This window comes from Salmo trutta, chromosome 24, assembly GCF_901001165.1.
Source record: "Salmo trutta chromosome 24, fSalTru1.1, whole genome shotgun sequence".
Lineage (NCBI taxonomy): Eukaryota > Metazoa > Chordata > Actinopteri > Salmoniformes > Salmonidae > Salmo > Salmo trutta.
In genome coordinates, this window is record NC_042980.1 from 6612508 (window position 1) to 6635316 (window position 22809).

Genomic DNA, 22809 nt, shown 5'->3' on the forward strand with positions numbered 1-22809 from the left:
CTACAATACATGGGAGAACTAATATATATTGGGGTTGGGGGGGGCAGCGCTCTGAATAGAATGTGGACAAAAACAAACAATACCTCACAAAGATGGGGTGCAATGAACTGAACTAAATTGTGTGTGTAAATGACATACAGGTATGTGAACAGGTGATCAGAATTCAGGTGATTGGGATCTGGAGAGTGAGCTGCGTTCAGGGCATCTATGTGTTTGAAAGTGTGAGCTGGAAAGTGAACTGCTTTCAGGGGATCTATGTGTTTGGGAGTGAGCTGGAAAGTGGGCTGGAAAGTGAGCTGCGTTCAGGGGATCTGTGTTTGAGAGTGTGAGTTGGAAGCAGACGTTGCAGTGATCAGATTTATTTGGAATGTTAATTGATGTTAATTCATGTTTATTTTGATAATCAACCGCAGTTACCATTAAACTCGCTTCTAGCGAGTATTCTTATCTATGCTACTTGGTATATCCACGATTGGCTGCATAATGGGTATAATGTGCTCTTCCCTATGACAGGTGGTCTTGGCCATCTAATCACAATCTGTCCCAAAGAATGTCACAAGATAGGCCACAGGTTTAAACTGTCAATGAAAGTGGCAGCATTTTATTGAAGGCGAGTCACAAGGTGTAGTGTGTATGTAATGGGATTGATTGTCCAAGAAGGAGGGGTACGTATAGTAAATGAAAGATGTTTATTCTCAGAGATATATATTTCATGTCCTATTCTCTGAGAGATATACAGTTTGTCCTATTCTAACTTAAGTTGGCTTGTTTGCTTCCATAATATGGCAACTTTGATTTTAGAGTAATACTGTACATTTTGGTTTATGTATTCAACTAGACTACCAATACAAAGTCGAAAACTTGATTTTCAATACTCTTTAATGACATGTTACAGAGTAGTTTTAAAAATGTGTCTCTGTGTTTTATTTACGAGTGACTTCAGATTGGCATCAACCCTGTGCTCACTGACCTGGATGTCTGGATGGCTACTACGGTCATGTTAGTGATGGAATCACTGACATATGTTAAATGGATTTGAAATGATTTTGCTATCTATGCATGTGAATCAATTACCATGAGGTAGCTAGTGATGTGAACACGTCTGGTGTGCTGGTAGATCTTCCACAGAGCAAAAGAAAGTGTCTCTCCAAAATTAGCTGCCATCAAATTCTGACTTGGTGTCAGATGTGGCATGCAGTCAAAAATTGTCAAGTAAAACCTTGAAAGCATTCGAACTAGTCACATGTGTATTTAACAAAACCCATGCATATACGGTGCCTTCAGAAAGTGTTCATACCCCTTGACTTATTCCACATTTTGTTGTCTTACATCCTGAATTCAAAATTGATTAAATATATGTTTTTCTCTCACCCATCGACACACTAATGCCCCATAATGACAGTGAAAACATGTTTTTAGACATTTGATGACAGCTTTGTACACTCTTGGCATTCTCTCAACCAGCTTCACTTGGAATGTTTTTCCAACAGTCTTGAAGGAGTTCCCACATATGCTGAGCACTTGTTGGCTGCTTTTTCTTCATTCTGGGTCCAACTCATCTCAATTGGGTTGAGGTAGGGTGATTGTGGAGGCCAGGTCATCTGATGCAGCACTCCATCACTCTCCTTCTTGGCGAAATAGCCCTTGCACAGCCTGGAAGTGTGTTGGGTCATTGTCCTGTTAAAAAACAAATGATAGTCCCACTAAGCGCAACCCAGATGGGATGGTATATTGCTGCAGAATTCTGTGGTAGCCATGCTGGTTAATTGTGCCTTGAATTCTAAATAAATCACAGACAGTGTCACAAGCAAAGCACCCACACACCGTCACACCTCCTCCTCCATGCTTCACGGTGGGAACCACACATGCGGTGATCATCCGTTCACCCACACCGCGTCTCATAAAGACACGGTGGTTGGAACCAAAAATCTCAAATTTGGACTCATCAGACAAAAGGACAGATTTCCACCGGTCTAATGTCCATTGCTCATGTTTCTTGGCCCAAGCAATTCACTTCTTATTATTGTTGTCCTTTAGTAGTGGTTTCTTTGCAGCAATTCGACCATGAAAGCCTTATTTCACACAGTCTCCTCTGAACAGTTGATGTTGAGATGTGTCTGTGAAATGAAATCTGTGAAGCATTTTTTTGGGCTGCAATTTCTGCGGCTGGTAACTAATGAACTTATTCTCTGCAGCAGAGGTAACTCTGGGTTTTCCTTTCCTGAAGCGGTCCTCATGAGAGCCAGTTTCCTCATAGCGCTTGAAGGTTTTTGCAACTGCACTTGAAGAAACTTTAAAAGTTCTTGACATTTTCCAGATTGACTGACCTTCATGTCTTTTAGTAATGATGGACTGTCGTTTCCCTTTGCTCATTCAATCTGTTCTTGCCCGTAATATGGACTTGGTCTTGTACCAAACAGGGCTATCTTCTGTGACCCGATTCAGGAAACTAGGCGTATGTCGCAAGTCACGACTTGACAGGAGAGCCATTTGAATGTAAAAAAAAGTTTTTTATCAAAATGCGTTTTTTGGCAGAAATGCCTTCTCGAACATGTGAACTTTCATGTGCCTTAATAACAAACTTGTATGCCATCTGTAAATACGAATCAAATTGTTAAATTGCAAGCCTTGTTGGTTAAGCCACAGAAAAAATCAGCAATCTTCCCACTAGCCATGATTGGCGGAGATAATAAGTGGGCTGGACATGCCGAGAGAAGAGTTCGGATTGGTCTACCATATCGAAGGCGTCTGTCTATTTGAGCTCGTCAGTCTGTGTTGGTAATCCTGTTGAACGCGGCTTTTTTCTAAATGTATTGTTTAGTGGAGCTGCATAGGTGTTGCTTTCCATTTTCTGGAGGATCAAGTTTTGAAATCAGTGGAATTAGAGTATGATAGCTAAAGAGATGAAGAAAACACCTATCTCCGGGTTACATCTTCAAACTAAGGGCAACCGTGGTGGCATCCCTGACAGGGAGATGCGTCCATGATGCATACTGATGTATGCAGGTAAGATAGTCTAGAATTAGCTAGCTACATTTTCATATATTACACGTTTCTAATTTTAACAGAAAGTGGTTTAATTTCAAGTTAAAGTGTACTGTTAGCTAGCTAACATTAGCTGGCTGGCTCCCTAGCTGACGTTGTTATTTGAGCCGTTTGCTTTTCTAGTTAGAGTCTAATGTTAGCTAGCTAACATTGGACCTGGTTAGTTAGCTCCCAGCACTGTGGCATTGTTGCCACTTTGTTCGTTGTTGTTTAACTAGCTAACGTTAGCTGGCTGGCTCGTTAGCTAACATTACGTGACGTGCGTGATCTTAAATATTGTTTACCTAGCTAGGTTCATTGTTTACCTAGCTAGCTATATTTCTTAAGCTAAAGTGTACTGTTAGCTATTTAGCTAACATTAGCTGGCTGGCTTCCTAGCTGACGTTATTATTTGTTTCCCAGAGCTGTTTGCTTTTGTTGTTAGAGCCTAATGTTAGGCATTGTTGCCACTTTGATCGTTGTTGTTTAACTAGCTAACGTTAGCTGGCTGGCTCGTTAGCTAACGTTATGTGACGTGTGTCATCTTAAATGTTGTTTACCTAGCTAGGTTCATTGTTTACCTAGCTAGCTATATGACTTAAGCTAAAGTGTAATGTTAGCTAGGTAGCTAAAGTTAGCTGGCAAGCTCCCTAGCGGACGTTATTATTAATTTCCCAGAGCTGTTTGCTTTTGTAGTTAGCTGTGTTGGCACTTTGTTCATTGTTGTTTAACTAGCTAACCTTAGCTGGCTGGCTCGTTAGCTAACGTTACATGACATCTGTACAACATCCGTTGAATATGGCCGGTGTCATTAAACGTCTGCAAAAAAGCATAATTAAATTGTTGCCAACAGAGCTGGTTAGGCTGTTTTCATGTTATCCAAACGTAAACAAATCATCGGCCAGAGCGTCAAATGTGCGCTCTGAGAGCGAAACGAGATGGGAGGGGCTAAAGCTGCTGAATGGGTGTAGACAAAGAAGAGCTCTTCACTAGATGCCAAAACATTCAAAGGTGATTTTCTCAAAAGTGAGTTTACAAGTTGATCAACTTTCAAAGCATAATTACGTTCCCATTGTTCCTCAAATGCAGTGGATGATATACCATTTTGTAGCTCTGAGGCTCTGCTTTTATCCAATGTAAAAAACACAATTTCACATTTTGCTACATAAGACCGAATCCAGGTGGTGAGTCACAAATAAAGAAATCCCTTGAATAAGTAGGTGTGTCCAAACTTTTGACTGGTACTGTATATATTTTTATTCTGTACAGGCTTCCTTTTCACTCTGTCAATTAGGTTAGCATTGTGGAGTAACTACAATGTTGTTGATCCATGTTCAGTTTTCTCTTATCACCGCCATTAAACTCTGTAAGTGTTTTAAAGTCACCTTTGGCCTCATGGTGAAATCCCTGAACTGTTTCCTTCCTCTCCGGCAACTGAGTTAGGAAGGACGTCTGTATCTTTTTAGTGACTGTGTGCAATGACACAAAATCCAAAGTGTAATTAATAACTTCACCATGCTCAAAGGGATGTTAAATGTCAGCTTTTTTATTTTTACCTATCTACCAATAGATGCCTTTCTTTGTGAGGCATAGGAAAACCTCTCTGGTCTTTGTGGTTGAATCTGTGTTTGAAATTCACTGCTCGACTGATTGACATTACAGATAATTGTGTGTGAGGTTCAGAGATGAGGTAGTCATTCAAAAATCATGTTAAACACTATTATTGCAACTTATTATGTGACTTGTTAAGCAAATTTGTACTCCTGAACTTATTTATGCTTGCCGTAACAAAGGGGTTGAATACTTATTGACTCAAGACATTTCAGCTTAATTTGTAATTCCACTTTGACATTATGGGGTATTGTGTGTAGGCCAGTGACAACAAAATTTAAAATTCAGGCTGTAACACAACAAAATGTGGAAAAAGTCAAGGGGTATGAATACTTTCTGAAGGCACTGTGTTCGTATGTAATGTATGTAATGCATGTTATGCTCGGCTCAACATTACTTCATAGACTATGAATAGACTATGAATTTAGGTCATGGTGTCCTGCATAGCACGTACTCGTGACTAACCTAACATTTGAGAGACTTGTTTTAGGTAGAAGACCCATCTAAATAAATCACACTTTTATAGGTGTTGTCAAATACATTATATTTCAGTGTCTCGAATGGAAACATATTACTTACATACTGTTATTTCTGAAGTCGCTGATGGTGAGCCTTTTATTTTTGCTTTACAGTCTTTACAAGCTTGTAAAGCACATATTTTAATGACTTAATTCAAACATATTTTTTTTACATAAAAAAACCCACAAACTAGAGTTAATGTGTTCCGTACAAGCTTGTAAAGCACATGTTCAATGTCTTAATTCAAACACACTGTTCCGTACTTGTTTCTTAAATGTAATGTTCTTGCTCCCAACAGCCCGTGAACAATGCTGATTTTATCATTCCAGTAGAAATTGATGGAACAGTTCACCAGGTAAGTGCGACTCTTTTCAGTTTCAATTCTTAGCCTTTTTCACAGGTTCTCTCCTTCATAGTGCCACAATGAAAGGAGCAGTAAAGTGGCCATGACCTCAAATAAAATTATAGAATCTAATCTCCATGATATCCATGCTCTGTTGGAAGGCCCCTCCTTCGTTATGAAAGCGTTTAATTAGTTCAAACCTTTTTTCCACCACTGTTTACTCGGTGACTCTGTGCTGTAGCGCCGGTGCGCTAGGCTAGCTATCTGACAGAGCTTTGGCCTTCTCTGTTGACGGATCCTAGCAGCAGGTGGCTATTTCTGTGGGCTGATGAAACAAGGAAGTATGACTGGCTTCTTAGAAATCACTGGGCCCATCAATCTCAGTCCCTAGCGCATATTCTGCCCAGTCCGTAGAAGATCACATCGGAGATTGCAGGAACTGCTGTAGTTTTGCCTAGTTTAAAGGCTAACTCCAGACAGAAGACAGAAGAACACTCCTGTTTTATACCCCAGGCCTGGGTCTGTTTCAAGTAATCCAGGATAGGCTTGTTTAAGTGGGCACAGCCTATTCGGGATGACTTGGTTCAGGAACAAGGCCGATAGCGTCATGTTCTTTTGAGAAATGGATGTGAGCAGAAATTGAGTTAAAGTTCTATATTGACAGGCATATCTTTCCATATACAGATAATAGGTTGCACCTAGAGTTGCAAAGGTAGGGTATATTACTGTAAACTTTTGAAGGATTTTGGGGAATTTTACAAGATTACTTCTGGTGGCCTTTTGGGTACTTCAGATTATCACAGGTGTCTGTAATTATCTATGGCCCTCTGTGTGACTTTATCACATGTACAATATATAAAATAATCAAATAAAATTATTAAAAAAAGAATTACAAAGCTGTAAAGCATTATGCTTATTATAAACCAGGGATGGCCAACTTTGATGGGGGTGGGGGCCGTAACAAATCTGAACTCTAATTCGACCTTAATTACTATTCGTTTAGATAGCTGGCCACTAGCCTAATTTTCCAATCTAAAAATATTAGCTGAAATGGGCTAATTGAGTGAATATCAGTGACTGTCATAACAAGAGAAAATGTTTTTATGCACAACCAAATTTTGAAATTGCACCTTGTGTATTCTACTATTCTACGTCGCAACAGTAAGTTGAGACCCTGATTGAATGTAAATTGATCTGAGGGACGGAAATTAATCCGAGGGTCGGGCCGCTAAGTTGCCCATCCCTGATATAAAAAATTAACTTAGTGATACCATTTGTGTTTAATATGAGGGTTTCAGCATGAAATATCCCTTATATTTTTTTTATACACTTAGTTTTTCTTTTACTATGTCAATATGTCATTGTTGTAAATGTATTGGTGCCAAACTGGTGGCAGTTGTGAAAAATCAAAAGTTTGAAAAGTTTCTGAGTTAATTGAAAATAATGCCATTGTTGATAAGATACTTTTTTTCATTAATTTGGTTATTTTTTCTTGAACCATATGCCTTATCCACTAGAAACGCATGGATAATATGGACAGATATAAAAAATGAATACCATACAGAGCAAAAATATAAACGCAACATGTCAAGTGTCGGTCCCATGTTTCATGAGCTGAAATAAAAGATCACAGAAAGGTTCCATACGCACAAAAAGTGTATTTCTCTAAAATGTTTTGCACAAATTTGTTTACATCCCTGTTAGGGATCAAATCCCCTTTTGCCAAGATAATCCATCCACCTGACAGGTGTGGCATATCAAGAAGCTGATTAACAGCATGATCATTACACAGGTGCACCTTGTGTTGGGGACAGTAAAAGGCCACAAAAATGTGCAGTTTTGTCACACAACACAATGCCAAAGATGTCTCAAGTTTTGAAGGAGCGTGCAATTGGCATGCAGAATGCATGAATGTCCACTACAGCTGTTGCCAGAGAATTGAATGTTCATTTCTCTGCCGTAAGCCGCCTCCGATGTTGTTTTAGAGAATTTGGCAGTACGTCCAACCGGCCTCACAACCGCAGACCATGTGTAGCCACGACAGCCCAGAACCTCCACATCCGGCATCTTCACATGCAGGATCGTCTGAGCCCAGCCACCCAGACAGTTGATGAAACTGAGGAGTATTTCTCTCTGTAATAAAGGCCTTTTGTGGGGAAAAACTCAGTCTGATTGGCTGGGCCTGGCTCCCCAGTGGGTGGTCCTTTGCCCTCCCAGGTCCACCCATGGCTGCGCCTTTGCCCAGTAGTGTGGAATCCATAGATTTGGGCCTAATGAATTTATTTTAATTGACTGTTTTCCTTATATGAACTGTAACTGGGTAAAATCATTGAAATTGTTGCGTTTACATTTTTGTTCAGTGTGCATATATATGAATAATATGATTCTGGTAACTTTGATAAATTACCAGTAGCTTTGCAACCCTAGCTGCACCTGATTGACTATTCCACATGGACATTTGGGGTAATATGTGGCATTTATGATTGTTCATTTCTAAAGAAGTCTGATATGCTGTCAAAGGTGTTAACCTCTCTTTCAGTCTCTCCCCACTCTCTTTTTATGTCCCATCCCATTAACCTCAATATCATCTGGCATCCCATAGCAGTAAAGCTGGACACGCATAGCAAGGTGTAGCCAAAAGTCACAGATGAGGGGGAGTAGGCGCATTTCTCGCTCAAAAATTATTTAAGATCTTCTATTTAAAAAGGTTGTTTAAAGCATTAACATCTTTGGCAAAAACAAGTGTACGTAAACTTTTTGCAAATAATCCAGAGTATTTCCATATGTCTTGTTTTTATTACCTCAGGTGTACGTGTTGAAACGACCCAATGTGGATGAGTATCTCAAAAGAATGGGGGAGTTGTTTGAGTGTGTTCTGTTCACTGCCAGTTTATCCAAGGTCAGTTCATTAAACTAAATGCTGATTGACATATCTAAAGGTTTTATTAAATTAAAGGTTGACAGGATCTAACAAGTACTAGCCTTAAAGGGAAGTTCATGATTTTACAACGTTGATGTCAGATGGTCCTCACCCTGAAAGTAGTCAATGGACAAGGAGAAACTGTAATCCATGGTTTGGTTTTCTTTAAACAGCCACTACAAGCTTCAGCTAACTTTAGTCACCGCTAGCTAAAAATCAATGGAAGTGATGGGGCCATCTAAAATACTAAACTTCCCCTTTACGACTGTGACGCGTGTTTGACATGTTATGTTTCGAATTCTTAGAAACTTTGCACTGCCATTCTAATCTGTTATTCATCCATACACACATATTTCATAATAAATGTGTAGACACACACACACACATCTTTCTGTGACATAACATCAGGGACAATGTTGTGTGTGTTTTCCTTTTGTGCCAGTATGCCGATCCAGTCTCCGACCTGCTGGATAAATGGGGTGCCTTCCGACACCGTCTCTTCCGGGAGTCCTGCGTGTTCCACCAGGGAAACTATGTTAAAGACCTGAGTCGGCTGGGCAGGGACCTCAACAAAGTCATCATTGTAGACAACTCCCCAGCCTCCTACATCTTCCACCCTGATAATGCTGTATGGCATTCCTACTTCTATCTACCTGTATACTATAATACTAACCTCTCAATTCAATCAATTGCAGATAAAGGAAAAACTGCACAACAGTAGTATCTGAGGTGTCTGAGGTGCTAAAAAGGTGTAATTTCCTCTTTTATTGTCTTCAATGGCATTGCCATTGAAAGGGAACCTTCAAAGGGGTGTTTACTTACTACTTTCATATTCCCTAGATTTTTGTTGTTTCCTCCAAGCATGGTTATTTAACAAAGTCCAGAATAACCTGGCTTGATAGAATGTAGCACTGTTAGAGGATATGGATTTGATCAGTTTCTCAAAAGCATGAGAAAAGCGCGGGTTACCTAATTATTATTATTATTATTCAAACTTTATTTATTCATCAAAGTCCCATTGACACCGATGTCTCTTTTACAAGGGAGCCCTGATTCACATAATTCATCATAAAAATACAAAGTACATAATAGGGAATTAGTGACACAATTATTACAATCAAAGGTGGGTGTAAGGACCGACGCTGGGGTCGAGAAGCAGGTACGGGGAGTCAAACATTTAATGAGGAACAGACAAGGAACAAGAGAGGAACAGCGTCAGCACACGGGTAATAAAACGGCATACGAATGTTAATGCGAAGCTGGGAACAGCGCTGGGGACAGACAGATATAGGGAAGGCAATAACACAGGTGATTGAGTCCAAATGATCGCTGATGCGCATGACGAGTGAAGCAGGTGTGCGTAATGATGGCGGCAGGAGTGCGTAATGCTGGGGAGCCCGGCGCCCTCGAGCCCCAGTGGGAAATAGCTGGAGCAGGCGTGACAGCGGGAGCATGATAAATACAATTACAGTATAAAAAACATGTACATTCCTCTGTGAACAGGTCATTTCCCAATGTCCTGAAATGCCAAAAAGACACTAGTGTATCCAATTGTAGAGTATTCTGAAATTTGTTCCATGTATGTGGTGCGTAAAAACTAAATGCTGTTTTACTTAAATCGGTAGCAACTAAAATAATTTCAAGAATGACCTATTCCTGGGAGTGAATAAGGTATTTCATACTTCTGTATGTCAGAAGCTATGTGAGGTTGTATGGTAGTTTCTCCACGAGAGCTTTGTAAATGAACAGAAGGCAATGTTGCGTTATCCGCGTTGCCAGTGACGTCCAGCTCTTTATCTGATAATGAACACAATTATATTTGCAAAAACATTCACCTGTAATAAAGCAGAATACGCAATGATAAACAGCATCCAGTGGTTTTAAAGAAGAGGCAGTTGCACTCATATAGATATCGCCATAACCAAGCGCTGACAGGAAAGTCAACTATCAAGTTTCCTACTATCAGGTGAAATGTACATTATATTTCTGTAGAAGAAGCCCAGTTAAATTCTCAGTTCCTTCGTTAGCTCATGTGTTTTTGTTTTATGCAGATTTTTAGGATATTTCCATAAAACTATCGCAAATTGGATGGAAACCTAGCTACTGATTTCAAATACTTTTTCCAAACAGGAAAGCTTTGATATATGGTGATAGTTGTTTCGGTCGCTAGAGTTGTTTAGGTCGCTTGCTTTTCAATGCACCGCTAACTAATACAATCTGTTTCCACTAACATTCCTACATTCTCCAAACATGCTAGCCAAGATATGTTGGACATTGCTGCATAACTTGCTAACAAATTGTAAAACAGTTTGGAGGAAACGATAACCCCTGGAGAAGTTGAAAATAACCTAAAACTTAAAGAAGTCTTTAGTGATAGTTGATATTTTTGAAGTTTTAGCTTATTTTCAACGTTTCTTTCTTTCACTGAACACTTCTTTAAGTTAGACAGATTTTTTCAGTATATATTTTGAGAACAGCATGTGTGATACAGATGTTGGATCTTAATTTCAAAATAATCCTGCATCAACCGGAAATGTGGATTATAATTAATTTAAATTTTTGTAAAGGCTGATACCTTTTTCGAATGTGAAAATCAAGTCTGAAATGTCAAAGTGGAAATTAAGAACTTCAGAAGTTGAAAATGTCTTGCATCGTAGGAAAGTTCCCCTGCAACAGGGTTATCAATTTAAGATCCTATATCTGTATAACTGATGTTCTCTCTGCAAAATGTCTGCAGCTTCCATAGTTAGGTACTCTTAACAAAAATATAAACTCAACATGAAACAATTTCTAAGATTTTACTGAGTTTCAGTTCATTTCAGGAAGTCACTCAATTGAAATAAATTCATTACGCCCTAATCTATGGATTTCACATGATTGGGAATACATAAGCTCAGAAAAAAAGGGCCCTTTTTCAGGACCTTGTCTTTCAAAGATAATTCGTTAAAAAAAATCCCAAAATCCATTTGTTTCCTATGCTTGTTCAATGAACCATAAACAATTAATGAGCATGCACCTGTGAAACGGTCGTTAATAAGACACTAACAGCTTACAGACCATAGGCAATTAAGGTCACAGTTATGAAAGCTTAGGACACTAAAGAGACCTTTCTACTGACTCTGAAAAACACCAAAACAAAGATGCCCAGGGTCCCTGCTCATCTGCGTGAACATGCCTTAGGCATGCTGCAAGGAGGCATGAGGACTGCAGATGTGGCGAGGGCCAAAAATTGCAATGTCCGTACTGTGAGACGTCTAAGACAGCGCTACAGGGAGACAGGACGGACAGCTGATCATCCTTGCAGTGGTAGACCACGTGTAACAACACCTGCACAGGATCGGTACATCTGAACATCACGCCTGCGGGACAAGTACCGGATGGCAACAACAACTGCCCGAGTTACACCAGGAATGCACAATCCCTCCATCAGTGCTCAAACTGTCCGCAATAGGCTGAGAGAGGATGGACTGAGGGCTTTTAGGCCTGTTGTAAGGCAGGTCCTCCCCAGACATCACCAGCAACAATGTTGCCTATGGGCACAAACCCACCGTTACTGGACCAGACAGGACTGGCAAAAAGTGCTCTTCACTGACGAGTTGCGGTTTTTGTCTCACCAGGTGTGATGGTCAGATTCGCGTTTATCGGTCAAAGGATTGAGCATTCCACCGAGGCCTGTACTCTGGAGCAGGATCGATTTGGAGGTGGAGGGTCCGTCATGGTCTGGGGAGGTGTGTCACAGCATCATTGGACTGAGCTTGTTGTCATTGCAAGCAATCTCAACACTGTGCGTTACAGGAAAGACATCCTCCTCCCTCATGTGGTACCCTTCCTGCAGGCTCATCCTGACATGACCCTCCAGCATGACAATACCACCAGCCATACTGCTCGTTCTGTGCGTGATTTCTGCCAAGGCCAGCGAAGAGCCCGGATCTCGTTCCCATTGAGCAATTGGATCGGATGGTGAGGGCTAGGGCCATTCCCCCCAGACGACATGTCCAGGAACTTGCAGGTGTCTTGGTGGAAAAGTGGAGTAACATCTCACAGCAAAAACTGGCAAATCTGATGCAGTCCATGAGGAGGAGATGAACTGCAGTACTTAATGCAGCTGGTGGCCACACCAGATACTGACGGTTACTTTTGATTTTGACCCCCCCTTTGTTCAGGGACACATTATTCCATTTCTGTTAGTCACATGTCTGCAGAAATTGTTCAGTTTATGTCTCAGTTGTTGAATCTTGTTATGTTCATACAAATATTTACACATGTTAAGTTTGCTGAAAATGAACACAGTTGACAGTGAGAGGACGTTTCTTTTTTTGCTGAGTTTATATGCATCTGTTGGTCACAGATACCTTAAAAAAAAAGTAGGGGCGTGGATCAGAAAACTAGTCAGTATCTTTGTATCTCTGTATATTTGGCTATACAGTGTGGCACATCTCTTTCACATAGAGTTAATCAGGCTGTTGATTGTGGCCTGTGGAATGTTGTCCCACTCCTCTTCAAAGGCTGTGAGAAGTTGCTGGATGTTGGCGGGAACTGGAACATGCTGTCATACACATAGATCCAGAGCATCCCAAACATGCTCAATGAGTGACATGTCTGAGTATGCAGACCATGGAAGAACTGGGACATTTTCAGCTTCCTGGAATTGTGTATAGATCCTTTTGACATGGGGCTGTGCATTATCATGCTGAAACATGAGGTGATGGCAGCGGATCAATGGCACGACAATGGGCCTCAGGATCTCATCACAGTACCTCTGGGCACTCAAATTGCCATCGATCTAAATACAATTGTGTTCATTGTCCCGAGCTTATGCCGGCACATACTATAACCCCACTGGCACCATGGGGCACTCTGTTCACAACGTTGACATCAGCAAACTGCTCGCCCACACGACGCCATACATGCTGTCTGCCATCTCCCCGGTACAGTTCAAACCGGATTTCTTCTGTGAAGAGCACACTTCCCCAGCGTGCCAGTGGCCATTGAAGGAGAGCAGTTGCCCACTGAAGTCGGTTACGACGCTGAACTGTAGTCATGTCAAGACCCTGATGAGTACGGCGAGCACGCAGATGAGCTTGCCTGAGACGGTTTCTGACAGTTTGTGCAGAAATGTCATCAGCTATCCGGGTGGCTGGTCTCAGACGATCCCGCAGGTGAAGAAGCCGGATATGGAGGTCCTGGGCTGGCGTGGTTACATGTGGTCTGTGGTTGTGAGGCCGATTGGATGTACTGCCAAATTCTCTAAAACAATGTTGTAGGCAGCTTATCGTAGAGAAATGAACAACCAATTCCCTGGCAACAGCTCTGGTGGACATTCCTGCAGTCAGTATGCCAAATTCACGCTCTCTCAAAACTTGAGACATCTTTGACATTGTGTTGTGTGCACATTTTAGAGTGGCTTTGTCACACCCTGATCTGTTTCACTTGTCCTTGTGCTTGTCTCCACCCCTCTCCAGGTCTCGCCCATCTTCCCCACTTATCCCCTGGGTATTTATGCCTGTGTTTTCTGTCAGTCTGTGCCAGTTCATTTTGTTTGTTCAAGTCAACCAGTGTTTTGTCTCAGCTCCTGCTTTTCCCCAGTCTCTCTTTTTCTCGTCCTCCTGGTTTTGACACTCTTCCTGACCTGACCCTGGGCCTGCCTGCCATCCTGTACCTTGACCCCGCTACTCTGGATTATCGACCCCTGCCTACCTTGACCTGTCGTTTGCCTGCCCCTGTTGTTGAAATAAACATTGCTACTTCAACACAGTCTGCACTTGGATCTTACCTGAAACCTGATAGGCCTTTTATTGTCCCCAGCACAAGGTGCACCTATGTAATGATCATGCTGTTTAATCAGCTTCTTGGTATGCCACACCTGTCAGGTGGATGGATTATCTTGGCAAAGGAGAAATGCTCACTAACAGGGATGTAAACACATTTGTCACAACATTTTAGAGAAATAAGCTTTTTATGCGTATGGAACATTTCTGGGCTCTTTTATTTCAGCTCATGAAACATGGGACTAACACTTTACATGTTGCATTTATATTTTTGTTCACTGTAATTTTAGTGGTTATGGGTAAAGAATATGCTCCAATAGAGAAATGTGAAATGAGTGTAAATGTACCAAATGAACAGCATGCAGCCTCTCGAACCGATACTTCCTGGTCGAGATTTACGGCTTTCGCAATGCATTGTCTGTCTAAAAATGTGTTTCATATGTTCACCTATGGCCTATTCATAAGAATGTGAACTTTTTTATTTATGATTTCTTTTTAATTTTGCATATACATTACCTGTCAAAAGTTGTCGAACACCTACTCATTCAAGGGTTTTAATTTATTTTTACTATTTTCTACATTGTATAATAATAGTGAAGACATCAAAACTATGAAATAACACATATGGAATCATGTAGTAACCAAAAAATTGGAAAACAAATCAAAATATATTTGAGATTCTTCAAATAGCCACCCTTTGCCTTGATGACAGCTTTAAACACTCTTGGCATTCTCTCAACCAGCTTCATGAGGTAGTCGCCTGGAATGCATTTCAATTAACAGGTGTGCCTTCTTAAGTTAATTTGTGGAATTTCTTTCCTTCTTAATGTATTTCAGCCAATCAGTTGTGTTGTGACAAGGTGGGGGGGGGGGGTGTATACAGAAGATAGCCCTATTTGGTAAAAAACCAAGTCCATATTGTGGCAAGACCAGCTCAAATAAGCAAAGAGAAACAACAGGCCATGATTACTTTAAGAGATGAAGGTCAGTCAATGCAGAACATTTCAAGAACTTTGAAAGTTTCTTCAAGTGCAGTTGCAAAAACTATCAAGCGCTATGATGAAACTGGCTCTCATGAGGACCACCACAGGAATGGAAGACCCAGAGTTACCTCTGCTGCAGAGGATACGTTCATTAGAGTTACCAGCCTCAGAAATAGCAGCCCAAATAAATGCTGCACAGAGTTCAAGTAACAGACACACCTCAACATCAACTGTTCAGAGGAGACTGTGTGAATCAGACCTTCATGGTCGAATCCTGCAAAGAAACCACTTCTAAAGGACACCAATAAGAAGAAGAGAGTTTCTTGGGCCAAGAAACACGAGCAATGGACATTAGACCGGTGGAAATCAGTCCTTTGGTATGATGAGTCCAATTTTGAGATTTTTGGTTCCAACCACCGTGTCTTTGTGAGACGCATTGTGGGTGAACAGAGGATTTCCGCATGTCTATTTCCCACCGTAAAGCATGGAGGAGGAGGTGTTATGGTGTGGGGGTGCTTTGCTGGTGACACTGTGATTTATTTAGAATTCAAGGCACACTAAACCAGCATGGCTACCACAGCATTGTACATCGATACACCATCCCATCTGGTTTGTGCTTGGTGGGACTATCATTTGTTTTTCAACAGGAAAATGACCCAACACACCTCCAGGTTGTGTAAGGGCTATTTGACCAAGAAGGAGAGTGATGGAGTGCTGCATCAGATGACCTGGCTTCCACAATCACCCGACCTCAACCAAATTGAGATGGTTTGGGATGAGTTGAACCGCAGAGTGAAAGAAAAGTAGCCAACAAGTGCTCAGCATATGTGAGAACTCCTTCAAAATTGTTGGAAAAGCATTCCAGGTGAAGCTGGTTGAGAGAATGCCAAGAGTGTGCAAAGCTGTCATCAAGGCAAAGGGTGGCTATTTGAAGGATCTAAAATCTAAAATATATTTTGATTTGTTTAACACTTTTTGGGTTACTACATGATTCCATATGTGCTTTTTCATAGTTTTGATGTCTTTACTATTATTCTACAATGTAGAAAATAGTTTAAAAAAAAGAAAAAACCCTTGAATGAGTAGGTGTTCTAAAACTTTTGACCGGTAGTGTACATATACAGTGATGGGAAAAAGTATTTGATCCCCTTCTGATTTTGTACATTTGCCCACTGACAAAGAAATGATCAGTCTATAATTTTAATGGTAGGTTTATTTGAACAGTAAGAGACAGAATAACAACAAAACAATCCAGAAAAACGCATGTCAAAAATGTTATGAATTGATTTGCATTTTAATGAGGGAAATAAGTATTTGACCCCTCTGCAAAACATGACTTAGTACTTGGTGGCAAAACCCTTGTTGGCAATCACAGAAGTCAGACGTTTCTTGTAGTTGGCCACCAGGTTTGCACACATCTCAGGAGGGATTTTGTCCCACTCCTCTTTGCAGATCTTCTCCAAGTCATTAAGGTTTCGAGGCTGACGTTTGGCAACTCGAACCTTCAGCTCCCTCCACAGATTTTCTATGGGATTGAGATCTGGAGACTGGCTAGGCCACTCCGGGACCTTAATGTGCTTCTTCTTGAGCCACTCCTTTGTTGCCTTGGCCGTGTGTTTTGGGTCATTGTCATGCTGGAATACCCATCCACGACCCATTTTCAATGCCCTGGCTAAGGGAAGGAGGTTCTCACCCAAGATTTGACGGTACATGGCCCTGTCCATCGTCCCTTTGATGAGGTGAAGTTGTCCTGTCCCCTTAGCAGAAAAACACCCCAAAGCATAATGTTTCCACCTCCATATTTGACGGTGGGGATGGTGATCTTGGGGTCATAGGCAGCATTCCTCCTCCTCCAAACATGGCGAGTTGAGTTGATGCCAAAGAGCTCCATTTTGGTCTCATCTGACCACAACACTTTCACCCAGTTGTCCTCTGAATCATTCAGATGTTCATTGTCAAACTTCAGACGGGCATGTATTTGTGCTTTCTTGAGCAGGGAGACCTTGCGGGCGCTGCATGATTTCAGTCCTTCACGGCGTAGTGTGTTACCAATTGTTTTCTTGGTGACTATGGTCCCAGCTGCCTTGAGATCATTGACAAGATCCTCCCGTGTAGTTCTGGGCTGATTCCTCACCGTTCTCATGATCATTGCAACTCCACGAGGTGAGATCTTGCATGGAGCCCCAGGGCGAGGGAGATTGACAGTTCTTTTGTGTTTCTTCCATTTGCGAATAATCGTACCAACTGTTGTCACCTTCTCACCAAGCTGCTTGGCGATGGTGTTGTATCCCATTCCCGCCTTGTGTAGGTCTACAATATTGTCCCTGACATCCTTGGAGAGCTCTTTGGTCTTGGCCATGGTGGAGAGTTTGGAATCTGGTTGATTGATTGCTTCTGTGGACAGGTGTCTTTTATACAGGTAACAAACTGAGATTAGGAGCACTCCCTTTAAGAGTGTGCTCCTAATCTCAGCTCATTACCTGTATGAAAGACACCTGGGAGCCAGAAATCTTTCTGATTGAGAGGGGGTCAATACTTATTTCCCTCATTAAAATGCAAATCAATTTATAACATTTTTGACATGCGTTTTTCTGGATATTTTTGTTGTTATTCTGTCTCTCACTGTTCTGATAAACCTACCATTAAAATTATAGACTGATCATTTCTTTGTCAGTGGGCAAACGTAAAAAATCAGCAGGGGATCAAATACTTTTTTCCCTCACTGTAACTAACTCACTAGTACACATAGATTTGTGTCATTATTTTGAAACTTTACTTTGTTTATAACTTTTCACACACTCAGGTCCCCGTAACATCCTGGTTTGACGACATGGCCGACACAGAGCTACTAGATCTCATCCCATTCTTCGAGAGACTAAGCAAAGTGGAAGATGTCTACGATATTCTGAAGCAGCAGAGGACTGCAAGCTAGTGCGCAATAAGACACTGGCGGCAACTTTTCACCACATGGGGGCCATAGAGGAAGCTGGTGGTCAACAGGCTTTAAGTTTCTTCCCACTAGAAGAACCTGCTAGTGTCTCGGTCATTGTCATCCTCCAAATTCCATTCACACAAAACGTGATAGAGAGGCCACTCAGTTTGGCACAGAGACGGAACAATGAGGACCTGCTTTATGGCAAACATTGAAAAGAATAGTATCAGTTATTTTTTCACATTCGATGCGGTAATCACCTCTTGGTTATGACTTTTCGCCCTGAAGACAAGGTTAAGCGAAGCCCTTTTTCATGGAACGGTGATCATTTAACCAGGCGATAATGTCCTTTTTGCAAACTAATTGGTGAATACGATATACAAAACAAAGGGGTTTCATCTTGAGATGAAGATAACTCAACCCATTCCCACGTTTTAATATATTTTACCCAAAATGCCTAAGTAAGGGCATACTTAACAACAATCATTCAAAGATTATTGTTTCCTAAAATATCCTGCTGTACCACAAGTATAATGTTAAAAAAAATATCATCCCCTTTTAACCGAACATTATATCATGTGTTTTTTGCAACATGACATACTATTATTGGAAATGATTCACTACAACATACACACTTGTGTGTGTGTGTGTGTGTGTGTGTGTGTGTGTGTGTGTGTGTGTGTGTGTGTGTGTGTGTGTGTGTGTGTGTGTGTGTGTGTGTGTCAAGGATGTATGATTATGATGAAGGATGGACTATGTAGCAACACACAGAAAGCATGCATTCAGACAAAGAGGTTTGAGTTTGGTCAGTGTATAGTTATGCTGTCTGTTAGTAATCATGCTTAAAATACTGGAATCACATCAGTCAAGGATTATGATGACCCATTTATCCATTATATCAGATAAGTGTTTACACCCCATTTTGAAATGTATTACACGCACAAAATACCTTAATCATAATTTGTCAATCATTCACTTAAGTACATTATCAACTGAAGGGTGTGTTGTCCTTTGTCCTGGAGCCTTTTCAGGAGGATGTAACATTACAGAACGTTCAGATATAAATGTATCATGTGGAACAGATATTATTGTCTGTCAGATAGAATATAGAATTGTGTCAGCTCTATTCATTCTATTTCTATCTGCACCATTCAGCGAGTTCCACCTCCCTGAATACACCTCTGAATAGGCAATAGCCTACATGTACAGTGCATACGGAAAGTATTCAGACTCCTTGACTTTTTCCACATTTTGTTACGTTACTGCCTTATTCTATAATTGATTAATTTTGATGATTTTTTTCCCTCATCAATCTACACACAATACCGCATAATGACAAAGCAAATACAGGGTTTTTTTTACATTTTTGCAAATGTATTAAAAATAAATAACAGAAGTACCTTATTTACATAATTATTCAGACCCTTTCCTATGGGACTCGAAATTGAGCTCAGGTGACCGGTCTTCCAGAAGGACAACCATCTCTGCAGCACTCCACCAATCAAGCCTTCATGGTAGAGTGGCCAGATGGAAGCCACTCCTCAGTAAAAGGCACATGACAGTGGGCTTAGAGTATTTCAGGCCCAATATACAGAATGATGGTCAGACCTGCAAGTGCCAATATGGATACCTGGTGAGATTACTTTTGTACAGCTATCAGTATTTAAGTAGTTGTTTAAAAACTTTTTTTAACCATGTTTATTTTACCTATGTTAGAGATGTCATGTTTGATGTTGTAGATTATCTGATATTAACTAAATAAAATGTGCTAACTTTTAATAATTCTAGTACGGTGTCCAGGTTGGGAAATGATTTGTAATCCATATGCTGGAGTTGTACATGTGAAATTTGGTTTTAACAAGCAAAATGTATGTTTCTGTACTTTCAAGTACTTGAACTAGACTTTTTTATATGCAATATCATATTGCAAGTCTAATGTGGTGCTCATTTAACCTGTACAGTCAGATGAGTGGGTTTCCTTTTCATAGCTCCTTGTAATCATGCCTTGTAACGATCTTAATTTTCTTCATGACACTTCCTGACGTGTTTGCTTGTGCGTGTACGTGACTACGTCTCGGTGCATGCGGATCTGCGTTACCTTAAAAATGCAATTCGGCAATAATTTGACAAGATCTAAATACCCCCAAAAATATTTTAATGACTATAATCATTCGCTGTTTAGTTTTTTTACTGCATGCAACAAGAGCGTTAACATCCATGTACTGTAAAGAAACTGAAACTGCTGATTAATTATAAGAAAGAACTATAAAACGATTTGTACTTTCCCACAATAAAGCATGATTTGTCAAAAGAGGTAATATCTCACTACAATGAATGATGCATACACTAATAGAGTGATTTATTCAATTGCAGGGGGTGTTGGAAACAAATGAAATGAAAAGGAAAATGGAATATGGAACGGACTTAATATTAGGAAGGTAAGTACCCATTATGGGGCAAATTTTGAAATAGGATGCCAGTGCTTTTTCAGACGTTTGCATAGAACATTCATTCATATTTATGGAAGATTTGCAAGCAGATCCCACCCAAACACAGATCTCAAGTCAGGACTCAATTGCATTCTCCAACTGTACTTTAGGGCATATTTTTATATTACATTACATTACATTTTATGGATTGAGCACAAGCTCTTATTCAGAGAGACAATTGAGTCAACTCTGTACTTACTGTATGTTGGTTGACAATTGAATGTACCTACAGCCTTTGAAGATGACATTGTTTCTCGGCATTGTTTCAAGTGAGTGGGGCATTGGGAATAATTACACAAATCTTTCAATTACTTATTATCGTTGACACAAACTAGTAACTGCCTTTTTAAAGACACGAAAATATCTTAAAATTGTAACCCTTACCATTACAATTTCACATTCAAATATGAACACAAACATATTGGTGGATAAGATATCTCATTCTGATGTTGATACTGCATCAAGATGATACCACGTTTTGTTGAAGATGAAGAGTATGTTATGTACAGTATGTTCTATTCATGCAAAAACGTTAAACAGGTTTCCGCAATAAGAAAAATATTTGTCTTCATGTATGCATTGCAAAAATGCATGTTTTGTATGATGATATTAGTGTCAACATACAGTAGATATCTTGAATGCATACACTGTATTTGTATTTCATTATTTGAAAATGTTGGAACTAATATCCCTCTATAGTGTTGATTCATACTATATCGAGTGATGGAATTTACTGGGAAACATCTTATGTTTGCTAATTCAATAATATCTTGGGTATGACATTTGTTTTTGATTTATTTTTGTCTTATCTTGAAATACAATAATGCACAATGGTTGATTGAGTAGGGAAAGACGATATACTGTATTTGAATGCAACTGCATAAATACTATAATGTAGGTTAAATTGAATTGGGGATAACCAGTGACCCTCAGTTAGCTATAGTAGCTAACTGTAGTAGCTATAATAGCCTGAAGTGTTCCATTGAGTGTTCCGTTGATTGAAGAATCGAAATGTTGCGTCTCTGGGGTTGAAAACTCTGGGGTTCTAGTCAATGAAGATAGCTAGCAGTAGCTAGCAGGCACATTGAGCAGGCAGGCCACGTTAGCTAAATAAGCTTATCAAGTCACTGGCCAGTGGCGACGTGTGTTCAAATCAAAATCAAATCAAACTTTATTTGTCACATGCGCCAAATACAACAAGTGTAGACCTTACCGTGAAATGCTTACTTACAAACCCTTAACCAACAGTGCAGTTCAAGAAGAGTTAAGAAAATATTTACCAAATAAACTGAAGTAAAACATAATAAAGAAGTTCCACAATAAAATAACTGTGCCATTTTGTATTTTAAAACGTTCTCACTATATATTACACTATGAAACACTGTCTAGTGAATCATGTTACAAAACAGGTCACGGCAGGACACAAGATGCTCGCAATTCGTGAATGGGTTTTGAATTTTGGCAATTGGGATGCGGGTGCGCATCGTCTCAATTCTCATTTTACCCAAAACAGTGGCAGACTCGAGTGATCATTATCAAACACATAAGCAACTTGCCACTCCGTAAAGGGCTTAGGGGCTAAGTGTTCTTCCAACATAACACTGGCGAAATGTTGTCTTATATAAACAAGTCTGAGTCCGAAGCGTTGCTTAATGTGCAGGTCTGTCTCACTGTCTGGAGGCTACGCTTGGATAGAACGCAATCAGCGCAGCTGTTTCTCTGTGCGTGACAATTCTCACTGGCATTACCATCTTGTGTTAGTGAGCAAGCATCCTCAGCAGAGTTGACAAAAAACAGAAGCATCCGGTTTTCAGGGGAAAAACAAAGAGGAAGTGGCGAAGCCTGAAAACCAGTCCTCGCTCATGCATTTACATTATATCTGCTTCGTTAGGTTAGTAGGCATGATTGTAATTAAACCCCAAGCCTCATGTACATCGTGATGACATCAGTTAGACAAATCTCACAAAACTGTGTTTTGGAATATACTGACTTTATGACCAAAATTATACTAATTTTATACTAATAAATGTTTCTGACTAATATTGTTGCCACATACAGTGCATTCAGAAAGTATTCATACCCCTTGACTTATTCCACATGTTGTGTTACAGCCTGATTTCAAAATGTATTAAATAAAATCTCACCCATCTCCACACATTACCCCATAATGACAAAGTGAAAACATGGTTTTAGAAATTCTTGCCAATGTATTAATAGTGA

General features: G+C 40.2%; 1 protein-coding gene across 1 annotated transcript in view; it reads left to right on the top strand.

Annotated features, from left to right (window-relative positions):
• The window catches only part of LOC115161471 (carboxy-terminal domain RNA polymerase II polypeptide A small phosphatase 1), a 29090-nt gene extending 10428 nt beyond the window's left edge, over positions 1 to 18662 (top strand). Inside the window, exons 5-8 of the mRNA XM_029712459.1 lie at positions 5453 to 5509; positions 8304 to 8396; positions 8860 to 9045; positions 17972 to 18662. Coding sequence (XP_029568319.1) covers positions 5453 to 5509; positions 8304 to 8396; positions 8860 to 9045; positions 17972 to 18100 — 465 coding nt within the window. The 3' untranslated portion in view covers positions 18101 to 18662. The remainder of the gene's footprint in view (positions 1 to 5452; positions 5510 to 8303; positions 8397 to 8859; positions 9046 to 17971) is intronic.
• The last annotated feature ends 4147 nt before the right edge of the window (positions 18663 to 22809 follow it).